General features: G+C 41.3%; 2 protein-coding genes across 5 annotated transcripts; both read left to right on the top strand.

The window, feature by feature from the left end:
• The first annotated feature begins 90 nt into the window (after nucleotides 1-90).
• On the top strand, nucleotides 91-5,929 carry fam76b (family with sequence similarity 76 member B). The gene is made up of 10 exons (XM_005806613.3): nucleotides 91-641; nucleotides 1,558-1,622; nucleotides 1,718-1,772; nucleotides 1,954-2,109; nucleotides 2,200-2,387; nucleotides 3,138-3,188; nucleotides 3,285-3,362; nucleotides 3,474-3,609; nucleotides 3,728-3,829; nucleotides 4,821-5,929. Exons 1-10 carry the CDS (start codon nucleotides 555-557, stop codon nucleotides 4,908-4,910), a joined length of 1,008 nt encoding a protein of 335 aa, XP_005806670.1. The 5' UTR covers nucleotides 91-554; the 3' UTR covers nucleotides 4,911-5,929.
• Nucleotides 5,930-6,680: 751 nt separating this feature from the next.
• On the top strand, nucleotides 6,681-22,006 carry LOC102231084 (transcription initiation factor TFIID subunit 1-like). Of its 4 annotated transcripts, none has more exons than XM_023342391.1 (41): nucleotides 6,681-6,984; nucleotides 7,157-7,271; nucleotides 7,388-7,511; nucleotides 7,603-7,719; nucleotides 8,234-8,353; nucleotides 8,478-8,719; nucleotides 8,836-9,051; nucleotides 9,391-9,633; nucleotides 9,702-9,939; nucleotides 10,074-10,181; nucleotides 10,266-10,433; nucleotides 10,525-10,652; nucleotides 11,569-11,676; nucleotides 11,782-11,955; nucleotides 12,242-12,415; nucleotides 12,514-12,618; nucleotides 12,711-12,911; nucleotides 12,988-13,129; nucleotides 13,575-13,705; nucleotides 13,802-13,882; nucleotides 13,964-14,113; nucleotides 14,207-14,326; nucleotides 14,524-14,699; nucleotides 14,810-15,042; nucleotides 15,135-15,342; nucleotides 15,444-15,609; nucleotides 15,761-15,972; nucleotides 16,084-16,192; nucleotides 17,237-17,335; nucleotides 17,415-17,592; nucleotides 17,686-17,753; nucleotides 17,830-17,952; nucleotides 18,060-18,152; nucleotides 18,261-18,345; nucleotides 18,427-18,494; nucleotides 19,028-19,144; nucleotides 19,440-19,547; nucleotides 19,723-19,818; nucleotides 20,546-20,747; nucleotides 21,126-21,291; nucleotides 21,403-22,006. In XM_023342391.1, the coding sequence occupies exons 2-41, from the start codon at nucleotides 7,158-7,160 to the stop codon at nucleotides 21,623-21,625; spliced, it is 5,934 nt and encodes a 1,977-aa protein (XP_023198159.1). In that variant the 5' UTR covers nucleotides 6,681-6,984; nucleotide 7,157; the 3' UTR covers nucleotides 21,626-22,006. The 4 variants fall into 4 exon arrangements, with proteins under 4 accessions (XP_023198159.1, XP_023198158.1, XP_023198161.1 ...); XM_023342390.1 differs by having other exon boundaries at nucleotides 15,444-15,615; XM_023342393.1 differs by lacking the exon at nucleotides 19,440-19,547.
• Nucleotides 22,007-23,401: the final 1,395 nt, after the last annotated feature.

The raw sequence follows: 23,401 nt of genomic DNA, 5'->3' as shown, positions 1-23,401 counted from the left end.
GGTGAACATTTGTGCGGGCCCCCTGATTGGCTGAGCTCATTTCAAACTGTAAATCCCGCGGACGGATGTTGTGTCGCGATAGGTTTCCTTCCTTCTTCGTGAGCTGTCGGCCTCTTCCGGTTACATGACACAAAAAAAGAGACACGGAAAACACAAGGAAAATAACATTCCTCGGCGAGAGCAGCGGAAACTTGAACCCCGCGGAGTTCATTGTTGATGAGGATTAATTCCGAGGCGACGCCATTAAAAGCCAAGGAGAAGCCATCGGCGGCGGGACGACGCAGCGAGAGAGCCCGGAGATCAGGACTTTATTGTTCTTCGCCTCTCGCTCGCTCCCTCCAGCTGAGCTATTTCTGTATTTGCCCTGCGCTACGTAGCCGAGCGGGCTAACGTCGGATGCCAACGCGGTGTGTTTCCCCCCCCCCCCAGCTCTCAGTTGAGCAACAGCGAGCGGCTCTGACGGTAGAAACGGCGCGGCTAATCCGTTCGGTTCGCAGCTGGACCTCGGTGCTCCTCCTCGGCTAGGTCGGACGACTGCTCAGGTTGGGGCGAGAATGGCAACGTCGGCTCTGTACGCCTGCACGAAGTGTAACCAGCGGTACCCCTTCGAGGAGCTGTCGCAGGGCCAGCAGCTTTGCAAGGTTGGAGAGCATGAGAGGGAGGACGACCCAAACAATCACGACCTTAGGAGTGTAGTTGTGTGCGGGTGTTTGGTTATGGCCACCTTGGAGAGATTTAGCAAGGGCTCAGATTATGTAACAACTTGGAAAACATCCACATGAACGTAATGTTCCTTTTATTGTAGAGTTATATCGGTGTTACCACACCCTGACCTGCTAAACATTTGTTATACGGGTCACTTAGTGTACATATTTTTCAGACGTGTTGCTCCTGTGGTGCTGCTGCTTGTATGGTGAGAATTAAAGGCCTTTTAAGTCACAATTAAGCCTTTATATAATTTCCACATGCCCTTAATTAGCTTCTACAAATTAATGTGTTTCAGATTTTTCTTAAATGTCCCTCAATCACCTCTGGATTAACTGCTCTTAAAGTTTTTAACTGAATTCAGTCATTAATTGCCTGCCATATTGTCTTTATAATGTTGAAGGATGCCAACTTAAAACAAGTAAACAATTTCTCCTGTTATAATGAGTCACAAAAGGAAAAAGGGAGGGGAAATGAACCGTGTATACAGGTAAAATATTGGCATTCCCTGTAAAGATGTTAAATAAAATAAAACTTTAAAGTGATGTTTTATTGTGCATTAGCAGAATCTCACTTTTTAAAAAGTTAAATTAAAAACTCATTGCCTCCTTGCAATTCTCTAAAATGGGAAAAACAAGAGAGCATGTCATTCAACTGAAGTTGACTTGTCGATCTGGATTAATAAATAAGAAAATAGATGCAGTAAAGAATCTCTGAAGCATTCTCCATCAGATTGGAACTATAAATGCATCTCAACATAAAAAATCTGAATTTTAAGGCTTTTTACACATTTTTATACCAAGTGGGCCAATAACTGGAGGCTTCTGTACTTAATTTTTTTTTCTTTTGCAGGAGTGTCGTATTGCACACCCAATAGTGAAGTGTACATACTGCAGATCTGAGTTTCAGCAGGAGAGGTGAGAAGGGCTCCACTATTTTCTATTACCTCTTATTTGGGATGTTTTTATTTTTATTTTTTTTGTGGAATCAAACCCCGTTTGTTCCTCTACAGTAAAACAAATACAATTTGCAAGAAATGTGCCCAGAACGTCAAACAGTTCGGAACGGTGAGTAGTAGAATCTTCCAAATCTGTTTTAATGCAAAGTTGACCTGAGCTTGCGTTATATTCTCGCACTGGTGCTCCAAACCGTCAGTCTTTTAAAATAGACCTCGCATATTGAAATTGCTTGTGACTGTTTCGTGTCCATATCCTGTTTTCAAAAGTTTTTCTTCATCTGTTTTTGCAGCCCAAACCCTGCCAGTACTGTAACATCATTGCAGCTTTCATCGGGACAAAATGCCAGCGGTGTACTAACTCGGAGAAGAAATATGGACCCCCACAGACCTGCGAACAGTGCAAGCAGCAGTGCGCTTTCGACCGCAAGGAGGAAGGCAGAAGAAAGGTGAAAACTAGAGCGATGTCCAGTCTGAGTTTGCGGCACGTACGTTATGGGCGGAGTCTCACCACCTACTCTCTCTTGCTTGTGCTACAGGTGGACGGCAAGCTGCTGTGCTGGCTCTGCACTCTGTCCTACCGCCGCGTCCTGCAGAAGACTAAAGAACAGAGGAAAGGCTTCAGCTCCTCCAACTCCTCATCCCTGAATGAGAAAGACCACCACTCCAGATCGCATCACCATCATCATCACCACCACCAGCACAGACACAGCAGCTCCCACCACAAGTATGTCTGCCACAAGTTGTCACTTCTAGTCAGTAGAGATTCACCAATCTGAGCTTTGTGTCCAGTTCTCGTACATGTTTTTACCTGCAAGATTTCGATTGTGTGTGATTCTGATTTCTCCCCAAGAATGGAAACATAGGAAAAAATAAGAATAGCATTAAAAAAAGTATTTTCTGGTCTTTCTTCAGTAATTATCAAGACCAGAGTCGATGTTGCACCACTTGTTTGAGAGAGTGTGGACTTGAAAACAGATTTACCAGTATTTTTAAAAGAAACACGATGAGTACACAAATGACAAAACACGATGAGACAAAATCAAAACTATAAGGCAGTAATTCATATTACGTTAGCGATTAGCGTGGCTAGCCTTCCAATCTGTGTGTGTATTTGCTAGAGAATGTAGATCTTTACCTTAACTATGATGCATTTCCAAAATCGGCATGTTTTCATGGCAGATGTTGAAAACTTAAAATGAAAAAGTAGAGCAACTTTGCTGTAGAGACGTTCTGTTATCTGCTTTAGATTTTTATTTTTTACTTCACTTTCAACCTGAATTAATGGCAGAAAGTTTTTCTTTTAAATAATTTTTTACATATCTGTGCTTCACTTTAAGACACCTCACCAGTACTGAAAATGGCTAACTTTCAGCCATCGTCAGTATTCTTGTCTGAAAATCATTCTTTTACTATAGTTGGAGTAAAAGGTTTATACCATGAAGTGCAGTTTGCTAAGTTTACCCATCTTTCACAGACTGAGTGGGAGCTTGAGTCCTGAGCAGGAGCCTGGACTGTGGAAGCAGAGGTACAGCAACTTCAAGTTCGTTAAGTTGCACAACAGCGATTAAAATTATGTTTAAATATTCACAGTTCAGTTTTCCTCTTTGCTTTGCTTTTGCAGCCATAAATCGTCTTCAATCCAGAAGGAGACTCCAAAGAAGAAACCAAAACTGGAGCTGAAGCCATCCAATGGGGACAGGTAGCCCCAGCGTTTCATTTGAGCTCAACTTTATAGCTGCATTATATTTGTCCCACATGTTCAGGAGCTTTTTTTTTTCTTCATTATTTGTTTGCTTGTTCATCCCAACAGTAGTTCAATCACCCAGTCCATGGACTCTGGTGGAACAGACAACTTCATTCTCATCAGCCAGCTGAAAGAGGAAGTTATGTCACTAAAGAGGCTTCTTCAGCAGAGGGATCAGACCATTCTGGAGAAGGATCGAAAGGTGAGTCGTCTTCCATAGATGAACTCCAGCACTAATTATTCAGTCAAAGCTCTGAGTTTCTGCTCTTTTTTTCTTTTTTTTTTATCTGCTAATTAAATGTTGCATTTTTTCCCTGTAGCTCACAGAGCTTAAAGCAGACTTTCAGTACCAGGAGTCAAATATGAGAGTTAAGATGAACCAAATGGAGAAATCACACAAAGAGGCCATGGAGCAACAGCAGGTGGGGTAGTTGGTGTACGACCGTGCTCTGAAATGGTTTGATCTTAAGCTGTTGTTTTGGTTATTTTTAGCGTATCCTAGCTAGGTTTTGGGAAGCTTCAAGGCTATACATGTTTCAAGAAAACCTGGAACATGGATTTTAGGAACTGAACTCAGATCTCAGTACAGTTATCAACTTGCTGTTGTACAAGATTTTTAAGCTTTGCATCTCAAATCCACATGTGCAACAAAGGGGTTCACATTTTCAACATTGTGTTGCCCTTTATGCTCACACTTTGCCATTTGTCTAACTTTTGCTTTGTTTTTTGTCATTTTATCATAGAATATAGGCATTAACAGTTCAAAAGTTCAACGATGCTTTATTAGTTTTTATAAAGAAACATTTTTTTCTTGTGAGGGAGTGATGTTTACACCAAATCAGACTTGGAGGGGAGGAAGAGGTGAAGAAATGTAGTTTGAAATCCTTCTCATTTTGATATCAAAAGGATAATATAAATCTTATTACTGTCACTAACTATTACATTGCATTATTTAATACAACCTGAAAATTCAAATGTTGTTAGGGTTGGACGCAGTGATCAGGTTTTAATTTTCCATTAAAATTTTACCAGACAAAACGCAAAAAAAGTTTAGCTTCTTGATGGAGGTAGAATTAAATTCAGCAAAACACTAAGGAAGTAGAAAATTATCCAGATTCCCAAACTTTGACAGATTTATGGAAAGGAAATGGAATGGAAAAATAGCCTATAGTTGTTACTACTTTATTTGTGTCTTTATCAGCACCGACTTGTATATGTGTTGCGATACATCGTTAAATTATTGTTGACAGTATGTGGTTACATCTTTTATGAATACAATGAGGAAACCAATTATCAGTTTGTTCTTGTAATTGAATTTGCACATCATATCTTAGAAATGGCCATTATGTTTGGTTATTGAGAAGTGGAGAGAAATATATCCACTCTGATTTCACTGTTTGTGTCTTTCCACAGTCCAAGAACAGGGAGCTGATGAAACAAGTGGCCGCCCTCTCAAAGGGCAAAAAGTTTGACCGGACTGGAAGCTCACTGCTGTTGCCCTAACAATAGGCCGGTCAGCGGCTAACGACGAAGAGCGGCTTCATTCTCGTAACACTGTGAGAGTCTCCCTCCTGTGTTTCCTCATTGCCATCTACTTTGATTGCTTCCGACGATGCTGAAGCCAGAAGCCATGCTGTAAAAGGAAACCAGCTGTTACATTCAAGAAACCATCCTCTAAAAAGCAGCGTATTTTAGGTGTGTCGTGGCAAAATTGCCTCGAGGGCTTCGACTTTAGATGGCGTGGAGGATGAAGCCCTTGTTTCTAACACTGCCGGGCCAAAACAAAACAAGCTTGGTGTGCTAATGTGGAGAGCATTCTGGTGACTGATTTTATGGATGTCATGCATTTATTTATTCAGCTGTATTTCTTAGCGGTTTTTTTATTATTATTTCCTCACACCATACTGGGACAATAGCCCACATTCTGGGGGTTTCTTCAATAGCAATCATCAGTTATATTTTTCTAAGTGGATGCAAGATGAGCTCTCATTAACAGAAATTATGTGAAACTTTACAATGTATGCAAATGCCGACTGGGCTACCGTCAAACAGCAGAGAAATCCCTGGACCGATTAAGAAAAACAACCAGTGAGCACTCTGAATGGCTGTCTGAGGCCTTTTGGCCTCCCATTTTCTCACTGTGTGACAGCTGTAGTGCTTTACTGGTCCTCTGTACTGGAACGGTTGTACACTGCATGATTTTACTGCCAGAGACCAGAATGATGTTGTGGCGAGACTTCTTTCTCCTCCTTCTTTTAATTACGTTTTTTTAAGGATAACTTTTAAATGTATTTCTGGGCTCAGCCATTGTATTTAAACCATTGCTTCTATCTGTTTTAGTGAGTACATTATGTGTATAGTATGGCCAGTTGAAATACACTTGTCTGTAGAAAATGCTTTTTAAAGGAACACACCTATCACCCTACATTACTGGGTTGGTTTCATACTGTGGCGTTCAGGATCACTTTTGTACTTTTTTTCAAAACTCAAGTGTTTAAAACTATTAAACTGGCTAAACTGTTGCTGTGTGCTTGTTTTTTTGACCATTAGCTAGCTAACTTCATATTAGCTGTCTAACTTCATAGCTAATATGAAGCTATCCAATGACAGTTGGATATATAACAGTCGTTTTTTTTAATGATTTGTACAAATATACCTGGCATTTCAAACGATTTAGAGGTGTACAGATATTTGCACCACTAAAATGTATGTAAAACAAATTAGGTTGAAGGATTTTTGGTGACATTACTCAAAACCTCTAGAAACTCTTTGTTAACCATGCTTCACATACGACATGACAAATATGTGATATCATTTGGGAAGGAGACGTGTTCCGTCACCCAGAGATGAACATCTCTGTCACTGAGCTAGTCCTCCACCGACACGGGCTGTAAGGCCACTCAGAGAGGCAGAAGCCATTTCTCGAAAATCAACGTAAGACTGATTGCAGAAGATTAAAATTTGGCCACAAATGGACAATGTCTCCAGGAATACCATCAACTTGGTTGCAAAGTGGCATGAGAACGAAAAAGAAGCTGCTTTGGGGTGGACGTCACATACCAAAATGGCCCACAAACCAGACTCAAATACACAATTTCTGACAGGCGAAATGGGTCGAGTCCATCAAACATTTTTATTTATTTATTTATTTTACTTTATTGATCATATTCTTTACTTCAGTATTTTACTCTTTGTGTTTCAACAGAAATTTCAACAGAAGTTTCAACAAATTTCCGAGTAGTCCGTAAACGCGTCACGCTGTTCTTCCGGGTCGCGGTGGGGTTTCCGCTCGTTTACGGATAGCTTCACTGTGTTGCACAAATAAAAACAAAACTTCGTATCTAATCGGGTTGTTTCGCGGTTTTGTTAAATACATTAACATTATTTATCATAGCCTGGCCAATTTAACCTAGGCACGGAGGGAAACATGCATAGTAACATAGCTTTTAGCTTACGTATTGCAGCTTTTTTAGTTTAACCATCGTTAGCTAAACCTTTTAGCGCTTAGCTGCCTGTGTTAGCATGCAGTGAAAATACCAAAACAAAACATACACAGTCTCAAGAAGAACCAGAGAAGGTAAGTACAACATAATTCCCTTCACTAAATACAGTGCCGGTCTTGTAACTTGAACACTAACGTGTAAAACATAGTCATTGTTGCATAGCTTACGTTCCTTCGGTTTAGCTGTGTACCTGACAGAGTTTGAGGATGAATAGCGTGTTTATAATGTCATTTATTCTTATTGTAGGATGTCTGATTCAGACAGCGATGAAGACCAAGACCGACCCTTTTCCCTCACTGGCTTCCTGTTTGGAAACATCAATGAAGATGGCCAGTTAGAGGGAGACAGTGTTCTGGACAATGTGAGCCTTCTCAAGACTTTTTGTTACAATATTATACTCAACTTGAGTACACTTGAGTATACTTACGTGAGTATATTGCCAGTTTTTAGGGAATATTTGTCTCTGATTTGCTCCAGGAGTCCAAGAAGCATCTTGCTGGTTTGGGGACGTTGGGTCTGGGCTCTCTCATCACCGAGATCACGGCCAATGAGAGCGAGAATAAGGAGGAAAACAGAGAATCTGTAAGCGTGGATTCAGAGGGTGAGTATGAATGATGGTAGCGCTTGGCAAGACTATGACCAGCAACCAGATGTGATATATTGACCAGATATATTTGTATCTCCTATTGCAGGTTGGGTGAAAAGCACAGACGATGCAGTGGACTACTCTGACATCAGTGAAGTTGCTGAGGATGAGACTAAAAAGTACCACCAGGCAATGGGGTCTTTGCAGCCCAGCAGGAAAACAGGTGATTATCTTAAGCCTCCATTGTAACAGTATCAGCTCCATTTTCGTACCTCAAATTTCTCTTTTATTTCCCTTCTATTTCTATTTTGTCAGTGTCACAACGCTATGCTCAATGGTTGTTATTTTTTCTGTCATCACAGATTGTTGTGGAATTATGGAGATAAGTAATCGCAGCTGTGCTCAGATCCCATGTAATTTAATGTAATTGCATATCACCTCATGAAAACTCTTAAGTTACACCCTATTCTGCAGTATTTAACTTGTAAAATATGTTATAAGTTAATCCTAAATCTTGATTTAGGATTGTGTTTCAACAGACATTCTGCTCTGACATGTCATTTATTGGCATCAAAAACCAAATTTCCTTATAATAGACCAAGGTTAAAATATGAAAAGCGATTTTACTTTGTTAGTTGTTGCGACGGTACGATACCCTTATTGTTTGTTTTCTTAACCTTATCTTTTACTCTCTATTTTTTGGTGTGTAACCGCGTCTTTAAACTCCTTCCTCCTAGATGATGAGGATGATTATGATGCCGACTGTGAGGATATTGACTCAAAGCTAATGCCTCCTCCACCACCGCCTAGTCTTCCTACTCCAACTAAGAAAGAAGAATCGCCCGCCGGTACAAATGGTAAAAAGAAATTATAAGATATATTTTTAAGGGCTGTCTGTAAAAAAAACAAACAACAACTTGTGCTTGTATTAAAGTTGGATTACTACTTTACTCCAACTTTAATTTTTCTCTGTATTGGCAGTTGGGGAAGAGGGCGATGGCATCATCTTGCCCTCCATTATTGCACCATCTTCCACTGCCGATAAGGTAGATTTCAGCAGCTCTTCAGACTCTGAGTCGGAGACGGAGCGGCCCTGCCAGGGTTCAGGAGTTCTAGGGCCTCCGGACAGTCTCACCCTTCCTCTTGCGGGCATCATGCAGAAGGATGCTGCCAAGGCGTTACCAAGTGTCACACAGCTCTTTCCAGAGTTTAAGCCCGGCAAGGTAAATCAGTTTTTCAAACATAAAATAAATCTGATGCTGTTTGAGAGTCATTTTTTAACTAAATTGAAATGAAACACGTAGTCTAAGAGGTTGTTTTTTTTTTTATTTTTTGTCAGGTTCTTAGGTTTTTACGGCTGTTCGGTCCTGGTAAGAACATGCCTTCAGTTTGGAGGAGTGCCCGCAGGAAGAAGAAGCGGAAACACAGAGACCCTCAGCCGGGGACTCCTCCGCCAGAGGAAGACGCCTCAGAACCAAGTCAGGAGAAAAAGTCTGGATGGATTTATGAGTACGCACTCCCTCCACCCCCAGAACAGTGTCTCTCTGACGATGAGGTAAGACTTTCGATTTAAAAGGTCTTATAGTTTATTCTTAGTTTTTGAATGCTTTTATGAGTTTTGAAGTTATTTTAAGGATTGAAAAAATGTTTTCTTTATGTTTCCAGAGTTATTTTGTATCTTAAAGGATAAAAATCTGAATTAAACTGTCTAAGAATTATTCTTAACTTGTTTTAAATTCCAATTGGATCAGTTGTTTTTGATTTGCCACATTAAGTCAGATCCAGCAGATAGATGCACACTCATTGAAAAATAAAGAAAGATCCATTTCACTGTGATTTGTCACTTCTTTCTAGTTTAAAACATGTTTTTCACATGTTTTCTACGCGTTGTTAGATAACCATGATGGCTCCAGTGGAATCAAAGTTCTCGCAGACATCCGGGGACGCGGACAAAGAGACAGAGTCTCGACCTAGAGTAGCAGAATGGAGATACGGTCCGGCCCAGCTCTGGTACGACATGCTGGGAGTACCTGAGGACGGAAGCAACTTCAACTACGGGTTCAAACTCAAAGAAGATCAGCCCAATGAGGCTGAAGAGCAAGATCTGCCCAAAGAAGTAACGGAACCTCCTGAAGAGGTTTGTTTCCACAGGCGAGGATTACATTTATTCGACTAGTGGTGACTCTCCATTTTATATTTCTTCAGGTTCTGAAGGAAGACGACAACATGGATGTAGATGACGATGGTGGCGATGGAGATAAAGTGAGGCGAATTCTGGAGAACGAACTGTTCCTAATGGTCACTCAGCTCCAGTGGGAGGACGATATCATCTGGAACGGAGAAGATGTAAAACACAAGGGAACCAAGACTCAGAGAGCCAGCTTGGCAGGATGGCTCCCCTCCAGCATGACCCGAAATGCTAACGCTTATAATGCCCAGCAGGGTGAGAGTAGACGCCTGGATAATATGCACAAATAAACCTCGTAATGTTACAAAAAAGTAGCTTTGTTGCTGCAAATCTCTCAACACCAGGTTCCATGAAAAGGGAATAAAAGCATAAACTTTATGATCCTTCAGGTCTGACCCGAAGCAATTCCCAGCTGGTCCCACCGATACCTCTGCCTATTCCAAAAGCTTCCTCGATCTCTGGCTCGAAGCGGGAAAAAAGCAGCCACGACAATCAAGGTGTTCTTTTAGTTTTCTCTGCACAGTTATTTTGTCAAATAGTTTCCACTTTAATGTTTATTGTTTATTTTTGTTTCTTTGCAGCCTCTCTAGAAGAAGACTGTTCGTGGTTTTCCATTTTCCCCATTGACAATGAGGAGCTGGTGTACGGCCGCTGGGAAGACAACATCATCTGGGACGACCAGGAGATGGATCACTTTCTCATGCCGCCGGTCCTTACACTGGATCCCAATGATGAGAATATAATACTGGGTGAATTAGAAACCGTAACCTCACCGATCTCAACTTTTGTGACTCATGTTTAACTTCAGCTGGATATTTACTGAGCTCCTGTGTCTTCTAGAAATTCCCGATGAAAAGGAGGAGGCAACGTCTCATTCGCCGTCAAAGGAGAATAAGAAGGAGACGGCAATCAAGAAGAGTCGGATTCTGTTGGGGAAGACCGGCGTGATTAAAGACGAGCCACAACAGGTATATCAGTCCATCAAAGCAGACAGAAATTCTACAACCTTCAATGACTTTATTTGCCATACAACATATTTTCAGAACAGATGGGACTATACTTATTCATGGTTATCAGTGTTGGATTTAAGGAAAAACAGTAGTTAACCCTATAAGTGAGCATTAGCTGGCTTTTTTTCTATGCTGTATTAACTTGGACCTGCTTGTGGAAGATGACATATTTATACCGAATAAGTTTTTTCACACTTCATGTGACGTCACATCAAACTTCCTTATAGTTTTGGGGACTTTTATGAACCAGAATGGAACAAGTCCATGGTTTTCAATATCTTTTATAAACATCTGAAAAGTGTTGAGTTTATTTCCATTTATCTCCTTTTTACGCTAACATCACTGAGTAAATTCCAGTATAATTAATTGCCCCCAGAAGTTGCCTAATCAGTGAATAGACAAGCTGTGCGTAATTTAATTCAAGTTGAAAGAAAATTATGAAACTCTGAAGGAGCTACAGAGGTCCCTGGCTCAGTCAGCACTAAATAAATCTGATCTCTGTGGAGGAATAGCAAGAAGAAGTCATGTTTGTTGTTTTTACATGCCATGTAGGAGAAGGTGTTCAATGATAAAAATTAAAATAATAACAAATAAAAAAAACTCTTTGGCTCATATGCAAAATGCTATTTTTTATATCTTATTATCATTAAGATACAAACACACAACTTAGCCTTCTTTATGGATCACTGAAGATCATCAGTGGATGCGGCTGCTATTAGCAGGACCAACAGAACATGGCATTCACCTGAGCTATATGCATGTTGTGTTCTTCTTTGTTTTTTCTGTTCAGACTTTTGTTAAAGTTTTGTTAAGAAAAAAAAAAGAATGTTTGTAGTTGTAACATGACATTTTTTAAGATTCTTTTTAATCACAGAACATGTCCCAACCTGAAGTTAAAGATCCCTGGAACCTCTCCAACGATGAGTTCTACTATCCCAAACAGCAAGGCCTGAGAGGAACGTTTGGTGGCAACATTATTCAGGTAGCTAACAGAGACCAGACGGATCAAATGGGTTTATACCATATGTTGCCAAATCTTTCTTTGTTTGTTTCTTTTTTTTATGAGTTCTTTCTCTGTCCTGCACAGCACTCTATTCCAGCACTTGAGCTGAGGCAGCCCTTCTTCCCCACTCACATGGGTCCAATGAAGCTTCGGCAGTTCCATCGACCGACCCTGAAGAAATACTCTTTTGGAGCTTTAGCGCAGCCGGGTCCGCACGCTGTTCAGCCGCTGCTCAAACACATCAAGAAGAAAGCCAAGGTAAAGAAAGCCCCGCTTAAGACAAACGCGAATTTATCCTTTTGTCTTACATGAAGCTAATTTATTATTACAGCTCTGTGAGTCGGCAGGTCTATGGGATCATTCAGCAGATTAGTGAACACAGATGGAACAGGAATGAATGAAAACACAAACCAGAGAGAAATACAATTCAGCAGCTCCCCCTCACTGTCTTCTGCAGGGACTTATACAACGAGGCTGTGCTGTGTTAGCTGTTGTTTTTCTTTTTGTTAATAACACGATGCATATACTGTGCGTTGGGGAATAGATGCGAGAGCAGGAGCGGCAGGCGGCAGGCGGCGGAGACATGTTCTTCATGCGAACGCCGCAGGACTTGACCGGTAAAGACGGGGATCTGATCCTGGCGGAGTACAGCGAGGAATACCCGCCTCTCATCATGCAGGTTGGCATGGCGAGCAAGATCAAAAACTACTACAAAAGGGTGAGTAGTTTCTTTGTTTTCAGCTGTGACTTTACGTCCGTTCGTACTTGGTCATTGTATAAATGTGTTTGTAAATGCAACATTCCTGTGTCCTGCAGAAACCCGGAAAGGATCCAGGAGCGCCTGACTGTAAATATGGAGAAACAGTTTATTGCCATACCTCCCCTTTCCTTGGTTCTCTTCATCCTGGTCAGCTTCTTCAGGTCTGCATCCCCACGTTTTAGATTATATATAAACAATTAGATAAAATCTCTCTGACCTACTGACACACGGTGATTTTCTCGTTTTCCTAAAGGCGTTTGAAAACAACCTCTTCCGTGCTCCAATCTACCTGCACAAGATGCCAGAGACGGATTTTCTCGTCATACGAACTCGACACGGCTACTACATCAGGGAGCTCGTGGACATTTTTGTCGTCGGTCAGGAGTGCCCGTTGTTTGAGGTTCCTGGTCCGAATTCCAAACGTGCCAATACTCACATCAGAGACTTCCTGCAGGTTGGTGCATTCATCTCGTCGCGGCGCATTGACCTCACCTCTTTATGTTGCTAAAGGTCATCTGCGCTCCCTGCAGGTGTTCATTTACCGCTTGTTCTGGAAGAGCAAAGACCGTCCTCGGAGAATCCGCATGGAGGATATAAAGAAAGCTTTTCCCTCACACTCAGAGAGCAGCATCAGGAAGCGGCTCAAGCTCTGCGCTGACTTCAAGCGTACAGGTAACACACACACGCGCGCACACACACGGACTGAATTTGGGAGGAAAAGCTTTAGACATTCACACATGGCTTCTAGTGTTGATCAGAAATGGTAGCAAGAGACAGGGATTTTTTTTACTTAGCTGTTCATTTGGCTGTCTTTCCATCTCTTTCTAGCTGTGTTGTGTGGTTTTTTTTGCTTGTTTTTTTTTTTTTTTTTTTCAAAATCTTGATATCTGGAGATATCTGTCGTATATTCATAGCGTACCGTCATTTATACTTTAAAAATTGACCGAGATAATGGACTGAGAGCTCTAGAAGGTCTAGAAGTGGCGAAAAGTCTGGAATTTAGTTGGAAAGCTAGTGAAAAGATTGTGAGATTTGTCTTTGCCTATAACACTGTGTCCTGAGATCAGGGGAACATTACCAGTACAGGAAAACTCCAAGTGTCTTGTCTTCGTGTCAGGAATGGACTCAAACTGGTGGGTGCTGAAGCCTGACTTCAGGTTGCCCACAGAAGAAGAAATCAGAGCCATGGTTTCTCCAGAGCAGTGCTGCGCTTACTACAGCATGCTGGTTGCGGAGCAGAGGCTTAAGGTAATAATGGTTATCTCATCTTGGGGGGAAAAAAATAAAACCGAACAAAAGCAAATGTTATATTGTGTTTAACTTTGTGTTTTCCATCCATTGCAGGATGCTGGGTATGGTGAGAAGTCTTTCTTTGCTCCAGAAGAGGAGAACGAAGAGGATTTTCAAATGAAGATCGATGACGAGGTGCTTGATGACGTGAACAATGTTTGAGACGAGAGGAAGCAAAGCGTTGTTTTCGCACTAACTCTGTGTCATGGACCGCAGGTCCGGACGGCACCGTGGAACACAACCAGAGCCTTCATCTCCGCCATGAAGGGGAAGTGTCTGTTGGAGGTCACGGGAGTGGCAGATCCCACTGGCTGTGGAGAAGGTTTCTCATATGTGAAAGTGCCAAACAAGCCCACTCAACAAAAAGTCCGTTTTCTGAAGTAGATTCCTGTCATCCTGGTATCATTTTTTCCAGGTTTTCTGCCTTTTTTTCATATATTTGTCTTTGTTTTTCATCAGGATGACAAAGAGCCACAGCCTGTAAAAAAGACGGTGACCGGAACGGACGCTGACCTGAGGAGGCTCTCTCTGAAGAACGCCAAGCAGCTCCTTCGCAAATTTGGTGTGCCAGAGGAAGAGGTAAAAACCAAATTATGTCTGGTTTGTTGGCAGGTATTTACTCAAAACATACAGTTACTCATACAGAACTGGAACTGCTGAATGCCATATTCAGCTTTATACAACTATTCATCATGATGCTGCCACCATGCTGTTTTCTCTGGGAATGGTATTTTTGCTCCATTTTTCAGCAGTCCTTTTTGTTGCTCTTGTGTCAGATCAAGAAGCTTTCCCGTTGGGAGGTTATTGACGTGGTGAGGACCATGTCCACGGAGCAGGCACGTTCAGGCGAAGGCCCGATGAGCAAGTTCGCTCGAGGCTCTCGCTTCTCTGTCGCCGAACACCAGGAGCGCTACAAGGAGGAGTGTCAGAGGATCTTTGACTTGCAGAACAAGTGGGGCTTATTTCGTAGCATCATATTTATTACCCTGAAATCACCCTGTGCAAGTTTTTAGTTTTATTTTTATTATTATTATTATTTTTATTTTCACCCCTCGATGGCAGAGTGTTGGAGTCCACAGAGGTGTTGTCCACAGACACAGACAGCAGTTCAGCTGAAGATAGCGACTTTGAGGAGATGGGTAAGAACATTGAGAACATGCTGCAGAATAAGAAGACCAGCTCACAGCTTTCCCGCGAGAGGGAGGAGCAGGAAAGGAAGGAACTGCAGAGGATGCTGATGGGCGAGGAGAGCGATCGTGACAACAAGGGACGCAAGGAGCGCCGCAAAGGCTTGTGTAAGCCAACGAGCTTTTCAGCTGTACAAGAACACGTTCTACCTGCTGAAACGTGTGTCTACCTTCTCATGTGACCATCCTTCCCTTTATAGCCAGTGCCTTGTCCACCAGCTCCCACAAAGACGACGACACGTCCTCCGTCACCAGCCTGAACTCGTCGGCTACGGGGCGACGACTCAAGATCTATCGCACCTTCAGGGACGAGGACGGCAAAGAATACGTGCGCTGCGAGACGGTTCGTAAAGCGTCCGTCATCGACGCCTACACCCGGATCAGAACCACCAAGGACGATGAGTTCATGTGAGTTTTGGCTTTCGATCCCAGAGTTTTAGGTCCGTTTAGGAGGAGATGGATCCCTCACACCTTCATTGTGTCTTTGTTTTGCGGGTGTGTTGTTTCAGACGAAAGTTTGCCCTCTTCGATGAGCAGCACAGAGAGGAGATGAGGAAGGAGCGCCGGCGTATTCAAGAGCAGCTCAGGAGGCTGAAGAGAAACCAAGAGAAAGACAAGATCAAAGGACCTCCGGAGAAGAAGTCCAAGAAGGTCAAGGAGAGACCAGACCTCAAGGTAAAAGTAAGCTTGCTGACTCAGTTTTATAGACATTTTCTTTCCCTTTTACAAGCTCTCTCTGAGTTTATATAGTTTAAATTTGTAGCATATACTGATCACGTAGATTATTATCGTGTTCCTTAATGTTTGCTTCTGGGTTTTTTTCTAGCTGAAGTGCGGCGCGTGTGGAGCCATTGGACACATGAGAACCAACAAATTCTGCCCGCTGTACTACCAAACCAACGCCCCACCCTCCAACCCGGTCGCCATGACGGAAGAGCAGGAGGAGGAGCTGGAAAAGACTGTGATCCACAACGACAACGAGGAACTCATCAAGGTGGAGGGCACTAAGATTGTACTGGGCAAGCAGCTCATTGAAAGGTACCAGATCGTTGTTTATTTAATTTCTAATCTATTCTCATAATGTGTATGCTTTATATATTATGTTTTATCCTCTTTGATACATGTGAGCTACTGCTGCTTCTTTAACAGTGCCGATGAGGTGCGCAGAAAGTCTTTGGTGCTCAAGTTTCCCAAGCAGCAACTACCACCAAAGAAGAAGAGACGCGTTGGCAGCGCCGTCCATTGTGATTACCTCAATGTGAGCACGATTATCAAACATTCAGTCCACACTTAGGACTGACCAAAACTAACCCATTGTTATAAAAGAATCAAATCAATAAATTAAAACTGAATAATTTAAAGGTTAACACGCAGAGAGGAAAGTGATACACAAATAGGTAAAAGGGTTAAAAGACCACAAAATATGCAAGTGAAACACAGTGCGAAATGTGATTAAACTAATTTTTATTAACTTTGCTACTAATTGCAATCTAACCACTCTTCAGGCCAACAGAGGTTCTATAAAAACCGAAATTGTGAAGTTTATGAAAAACTGTCACTCTGTAAACTTTTGACCATGATTCTGTATATGAATTAAAAGAAAGGTTTTGGTCAAAAATGGCCCCAAAGCAGTGGAGTTAAAACGTTTTGCACACCGAGTTGCAGTTGTCAAGTTTAAAGTACCCTTTAGCTACAGTTCTTTTCATTGTTTTTTGTTTTAACTTAAAAAAATATTTATTCCAAAGTTTTGTACCTGCTCAAGAATAATGTAAATACGATATTTTGATTAAACAATCAAAAGAAGTAGTATTTTTGTACAAATAAGCCGTTTTTAAAGAGGAATGTCCTGTTAAAACATATTATGTCCTGTATTTTTGGAGTTTATCAATTTCTCAATGAAAAATTTTCATTCTACTCATTTGACAAAACATGATATATGGTTCATACGTTGTTTATTTCGCAAGGATAAATATACTGACGTCTGCTTTTGAAGTAATTGCGGGATATTTGTGAACGTGCACAGTATACTATGAGGTTAAAATAAAAGCAAAAAACTTTTGCTTTTTGGTTAAAGAAAAAGACACTGTTTAGTACGTATCATTTTCCTTTGAAAAAATTTTTAATTAGCTGCCTTCAATTTGCCTGTCCTGGCTGGCTAAGTTTGTACGAGTTTTGATTTCTTGTTATGAGCCAGACAAAACCCTTTGGCCTCTATGTGGATATTGTTGAAAGTTAAGTTTCCTGGTAATCATATGCTCTGACGTGTTTTTCTGACTCTGTTTTTCTTCTTTTCTTTTAACAGAAACCACACAAGGCAATCCACCGCAGACGCACCGACCCCATGGTCACCCTGTCATCGGTGCTGGAGGGAATCATCAACGATATGCGGGATCACCCCAACGTAAGATCTCAGAAACATGCTCTAGTTTGGGTTTCTCCCTGCCCAGGCTCATCAAAACCATTCCTCTCTCTAAATCTAGACGTACCCCTTCCACACACCGGTCAACGCCAAGGTCGTCAAGGATTACTACAAGATAATCAATCGGCCCATGGACCTGCAGACGCTGAGGGAGAACGTGCGGAAGCGGATGTACCCATCGAGGGAGGAGTTCCGGGAGGCCGTGGAGCTCATTGTCAAAAACAGCGCCACATACAACGGTGACTTTGGATTCAAAACTCTCTTCACGTGCCTTCGAATTTTCCCGTCAGTGTTCTGAGATTGATCTGTGTTTTGTTTTTTTTTCCCACCAGGAGCGAAACATCCCATTACACAAGTGGCGCAGTCCATGCTTGACTTGTGTGATGCTAAGCTGAAAGAGGTGAGTTAGAACCAGAATATCTTTATAATATCATTAGTTTCAGCCATAACCATCACATTTCTGCCTGTGACGGCAGAAAGAGGATCGGCTGGTGAGGCTGGAGAAAGCGATCAACCCCCTTCTGGATGATGACGACCAGGTGGCGTTTTCCTTCATCCTGGACAACATTGTGACTCAGAAAATGATGGTGGTTCTTGATGTGAGTCTGCTCTGCTCTTTCTTACTAGAAACAATATACAGAGTGTTTGATCCGTGATAGAATTGATTCTCACTTGTTCCCTGCTCTCTCACTGTTTCCTTCAACAGTCGTGGCCGTTTCACCATCCTGTCAATAAAAAGTTTGTGCCGGATTATTATAAGGTTATTGTAAATCCTATGGATCTGGAGACTATCCGGAAGGTGAGACACTAACAAAAAGGCTGTAATTTTAAAAAAGTGTCAACATTATAAAGAAATCAGGCTGAGACGGCTAAAATCCTACTGTCTTTTTTTTTTTTCACTCTGCAGAACATCTCCAAGCATAAATACCAGAATCGGGAAATATTCCTTTCAGATGTCAGTCTCATCCACGCCAACAGCATCAAATACAATGGTGCTTGTTTGTTTGTTTTTTTTTCTTGTTTTTTTTGACTTTGTGTAGAACAACATGTAACAGAATGTGCCTTTTGAACAGGTCCAGACAGTCCGTACACCAAGACCGCCCTGGAGATTGTAGATGTGTGCAAAGGAACCTTAGCAGAGGTATGTTTTATTTGTTATACATATTATCTCTGTGTATAAACTGCTGGTGATATCTTTTAGGGATCTTTTTAAGATCAAACACAAGAGTTACAGGTTTTGTGTTGAATTGTGAATGAAGTGAGGATTAGCTTTACAACAGTAAGGATTTCCATACAGTCTGGAAAAGTCTGAATTTTAATGAAAACATATCGGATCCCTAAAACTTTATTCCCTATGTTAGTGTTTAAGTCTTTTCTGTGCATTTATTTATCCATTGAAACATGTCTTACATCAATCCATCCTTTTTTATTCACCCATCCACCAGTTCTCTTCTGTATTTTCTGTTTTTTGTTAAGTAAAGGGAATCATTTTTGTCACGTACAATGTGACTGAATCCCATTTTTGTTTTTGTTTTTTTTTGTTTTTCTTGTCACACAAGTATCACTTTAGAGGAAGTTGAAATTTGATTTTAACTATTGACATTTTTGTTTTCTCGAAATGGTTGACACTAGAGGGTGGAAGTTTTACTCAAATAACGTTTCATGTCTTTTCAGTACGATGAGCACCTGACCCAGCTGGAGAAGGACATCTCTACAGCCAAGGAGGCAGCTCTGGACGCAGCAGACTTGGAGAGCCTGGACCCAATGACACCCGGGCCGTACACGCCGCAGGTAAGCACGTCCGCAGCCCGTTTAGGTTGCCGGCATAGAGGATAGAAGTGTACATAGTTGTACATGTAGTAGATTCCTTGCTACATCGTTCACTGTTATTCCTGCCCTTTTTTCTGACTTCTTTGCTCTACTAGCGCTCCCCTCCAGATTGTGACGTTGTATTTGGTTTCTTCACCACAGTGTCTCCTTTTTTTTTTTCCCCTCCCCCACTTTCCAACGTGTTTCCTGTGCTTCACTCCTGCCTATATTTCCTTTCTCTTTGTTTGTGTATGCCACTGTGTGTGGTGTTGGCCAGCCTGCTGATCTGTTTGACAGCGTGGCTTCAGGGAGTCTACCCAGAGAGCCCAGCAGCCTTTTCTCTGAGGGACCTCTGTTGGTTGCTCCAGAGAAGAGAGGGGGGCAGGTATGGAGGGAGACACATGCCACCTCTCCTCAGACTTTCCTCAGAGCATCGGGCAATTTATTTTACCTGCTTGCCAAAAAAGTTGTCCAGTACAAAGCCTTTTTTAATATAATATGCTTTCATTTCAGCAAAGCTGGTCTGTTTGTGATTATTTTTGTTTCATTCTGGCTCTCAGGGACGGCACATGAGGAGACCAGGAGAGGAGGACTCAGATGTGGACATCGAGGGCTTCGAGGAGGAAGATGATGGGAAACCCAAGACTCCTGCTCCTGTAAGAAACATCAATTACTTATATGTGAAAATGAAAAGATGGGGATTAATCTTGTTGAAACAAAACTTATTTAGTAGTTGATTAATTTTAAGTGGAGTATACAGACTAAAATAAATGGCAAATTACTGAAAGGACAACATACTCAAAGGTGTAAAAAAGCCTAAAATGTATATATATATATATATATATATATATTCTGCATGAAAGATTTTTAAAAAATCTGTCTGTAAATATGTTCTACCAAAAACTTCTCAAGTGGCATAGATTTAGCTTCAGTTGTTTCAAATTCTGCAAAAATATAAAAATAGGTCAATCTTTTTAAGAACCTTTTGCTATCTAATTAGTAATCCAAAAAATAATCACAGATCAGCTCCTACACTGTATTGATCTTCAGTCAAGCAGAAAGGGCTGAAACGTTTTTTAGCTCCAGGCGCACCCTCTGCTACAAATCATCAATCATCTTATATTATTTTCTAGAAAATAAGATGTTTTTCTTATTAAAAAAGAACCAAATTATTTGTCTATTAGCGTCTTTCAATGTATTTCTAATATTGTATATAAAAAAATCTTAAAATAAAAAAAACGTCAGAATGCGCCAATTTTTTTTTGTCCAACTGTCAGGATAATCAATAACGTAATCAGTCGCTAATATAATCGTTAGTTGTGTTGTTATTCTTGAAATCTTAATTTTATATTTTACACTTTCATTTCTTTGTCTGCTTTCCAGGCAGAGGACGCCGATGGAGATCTGGAGGACGAAGACGATGAAGAGATGTTGCTGCCGCCTCGCAGGCGGCTGCACGACGACGACGAGCGAGGACACGGGCGGTCGAACCACCCGGCTCAGTCCAGTGTGCTGTACCAGGATCTGCTCATGTCTGATGGAGAGGATGACGCCAGCGACGAAGAAGGGGACAACCCGTTCTCTGGTGAGTTCATCAGAAACTCTGTCAAAAGTACTTGAACTGGACTGGATTTTATCAAGGAGTATCCAATGCACTCCACACTTTTGAGATATAAATATATTTTTGTAATTGTCCTCTTTCTTAGCATTTGAATACATTTGCAAGGCACTGTGTTTTAACTCTTCCCACAGCTTATATTCTTTGCCTTTCTACAGTTGCATCTTAAATTTAGGATTTCATTTGTGACCCTAAAGTTTCCCTGCCTGTGTGTTGCGTTTCCCTGCTTGTATGTTTATGTGTTGCGTTTATCTGCCTGTGTGTTTGTGTTACGTTTATCTGCCTGTGTGTTGTGTTTCCCTACTTGTGTGTTTATGTGTTGCGTTTATCTGCTTTTCCATGCAGGCATTCAGCTATCAGAAAGCGGCAGCGACTCTGAGAGGGAAGTGGATATCCGACCCGCGCCTCCGCGGAGAGCTCAGGATACGGCCCGCATGGGCATGGAGCAGGATGAGAGCATGATGTCGTATGAAGGGGTTGGTAATGAACACATGGAAGACAGCAACATCAGGTAAAACAATAAATAGATGTCTTTTCTCACATTTCTCACTTTTGAAAGCTTCGTACAAAAGAAAGTCATTTTTAAATGTTTGCGTTTTGCTCTCCCTTTCGTTTCTCTCAGCTACGGCAGCTACGAGGAGACGGAGAGTCGCAGTCAAATGCAGCCGTCCAGCATGGGAAACGGCGAAGAGTACGGCATCAGCGAGGAGGAGGAGGAAGACGAGGAAGATGAAGCGCGGAGAAGAGGCCCAGCTGTCCTGTCCCAAGCCCAGCTCAGCGAAGACGAAGACAGCGAGGAGTTCCGATCCATCGGAGGAGACAGTGACATGGACTCTGATAATTAGTCGAATTTCATTTTCCTGACTGGACTTTATCAACTTCAACATTGTTGGAATTCCAATTTCAAAACGGAGAAATCAGATTTCTCAGGTAAATACTGTATGTAGAAACATTTTGTAAATGGTGATCGCCGCTACTGTGGAAACTTCGAGAGCAGAGCATTGTAAATTATAGCTTGTTCCTTTTTATGTAAACTGAATAATATCCATCATGGTGGATTCCAACATGGAGGTGTGAGCTCGCTTGTTTTTTTTTTACTGTTTTAACTCAGTTAAGTATGCAACAATTGTTGGCTGTTTCTAGGCTACCATCAAAGTAAAATAATACTGAAGAACTATAAAAATGTCTACAAATGCTGTCAAAAATAAAACTTCAGTTCCCCATTAGTTACAAGTTTGTTTGATGAAATATTTGATGAAATGTTCTCACCTACAGCCAGTTTCTCAGAGAAGTCCCAGGTATTCGATTACTTTAAAACAACGAAAAAGGCCGGAACTATATGAAAACAAACTAAAACTACAATTTTTTGTTTGTTTGTTTTTCTGGGAACTCTAAGGAATTCTTTTCAGTTCTTTTTAAATTTATTTAATGGATGTTTTGTCCAGCTGAAGTAAGTGTGTCGTTTGGAGATCATTTGTAGAAAACCATAGATTCTCCAATTCAGGCCTTGAACAGCAGATGGCGCTTCAAGAACAAGCCAAATGTGATCCTTACCATTTGTTTCCACTGAAATAGAAGTTAAAGGAACTGACTGGTAGAAATGTTATTTATGAATAAAAGTGAGTCAACAAGCTTCAATGAAAAAGAAAAAAAGATCCCTCTCCCTCTGACCTGCAGCATGTAGACTAAATCTGAAGGACATCCTCTTTAAATGCTAACTTGCTCTTGGCCTCTGTTTCCGGCTGCTGACACTTCCTTTCACACATTATTTACTTGTATGACTTCTTCTTTGGCATGATGATGGTAAATTGCACACTTCCTGTTGCAATCATTCCTCTCACTGCAGACCGTTCCGTTGTCAGCCGCCCTGAAGAGAAGTGTCACTGCACTTCCACTTTCATACCAACCTTCAATCTACACAAATAGATTTGTGTACAGTGTATTTTAATCACTCGTATAGCTTGTCAGGTCTATGTGTCTTATCAGGTTCAGCATATGAGCAAAGTTTATCAAATAAGCGTTTTATGTTCTTTAATGTTACGTTCAGAGTTTGACCAATCAGAAACTTCATCTAAAGAAACCACATGATGATTTCACCTTGAGCAACATACAACATGTCATTGTGGCAAACAAATGTTGCCTTCGTCTGAGTTTTCTTCAGCAATACCTTTCCTATCCTAAATTGCAGAGCTTACACCCTATGGTTGTCCTGTTACCAGATTATTTGAACAGAACAGACAAAAACTAAAAACAAAAAAATAAGACAATCATGCCAACTTTTATGCAATTGCACACAATTTGTTTGAGAAGATCGTCTATCTGGATTCTTTTATCACAGGTAGACAATAAAACATCTTGTGATTTCCTGCCATATTTTCCAATTTTTTACGTTGGTTTATATTTGTACTTTGCTCGAGTTCATAATTTAATCTATTCCATAGATCTACCCCGCACACTGATATACAAAAACTGATGGGTTACCATGAGCATCCTGGCTGCTTCTCTGATTAATACTCTCTGTTCAGCTTAGGCTGTTGGCCATGTCTTGGAGAATCAACAAACCTCTGTGAGAGGGTGAAAGTTTAGGATATTGGATCAATAGCTGTCCTGTAAACAGTTGG

This window comes from Xiphophorus maculatus, chromosome 11, assembly GCF_002775205.1.
Source record: "Xiphophorus maculatus strain JP 163 A chromosome 11, X_maculatus-5.0-male, whole genome shotgun sequence".
NCBI lineage: Eukaryota > Metazoa > Chordata > Actinopteri > Cyprinodontiformes > Poeciliidae > Xiphophorus > Xiphophorus maculatus.
The sequence above is the reverse complement of the archived record's forward strand: the minus strand, read 5'-3'. Positions and strand labels throughout refer to the sequence as shown.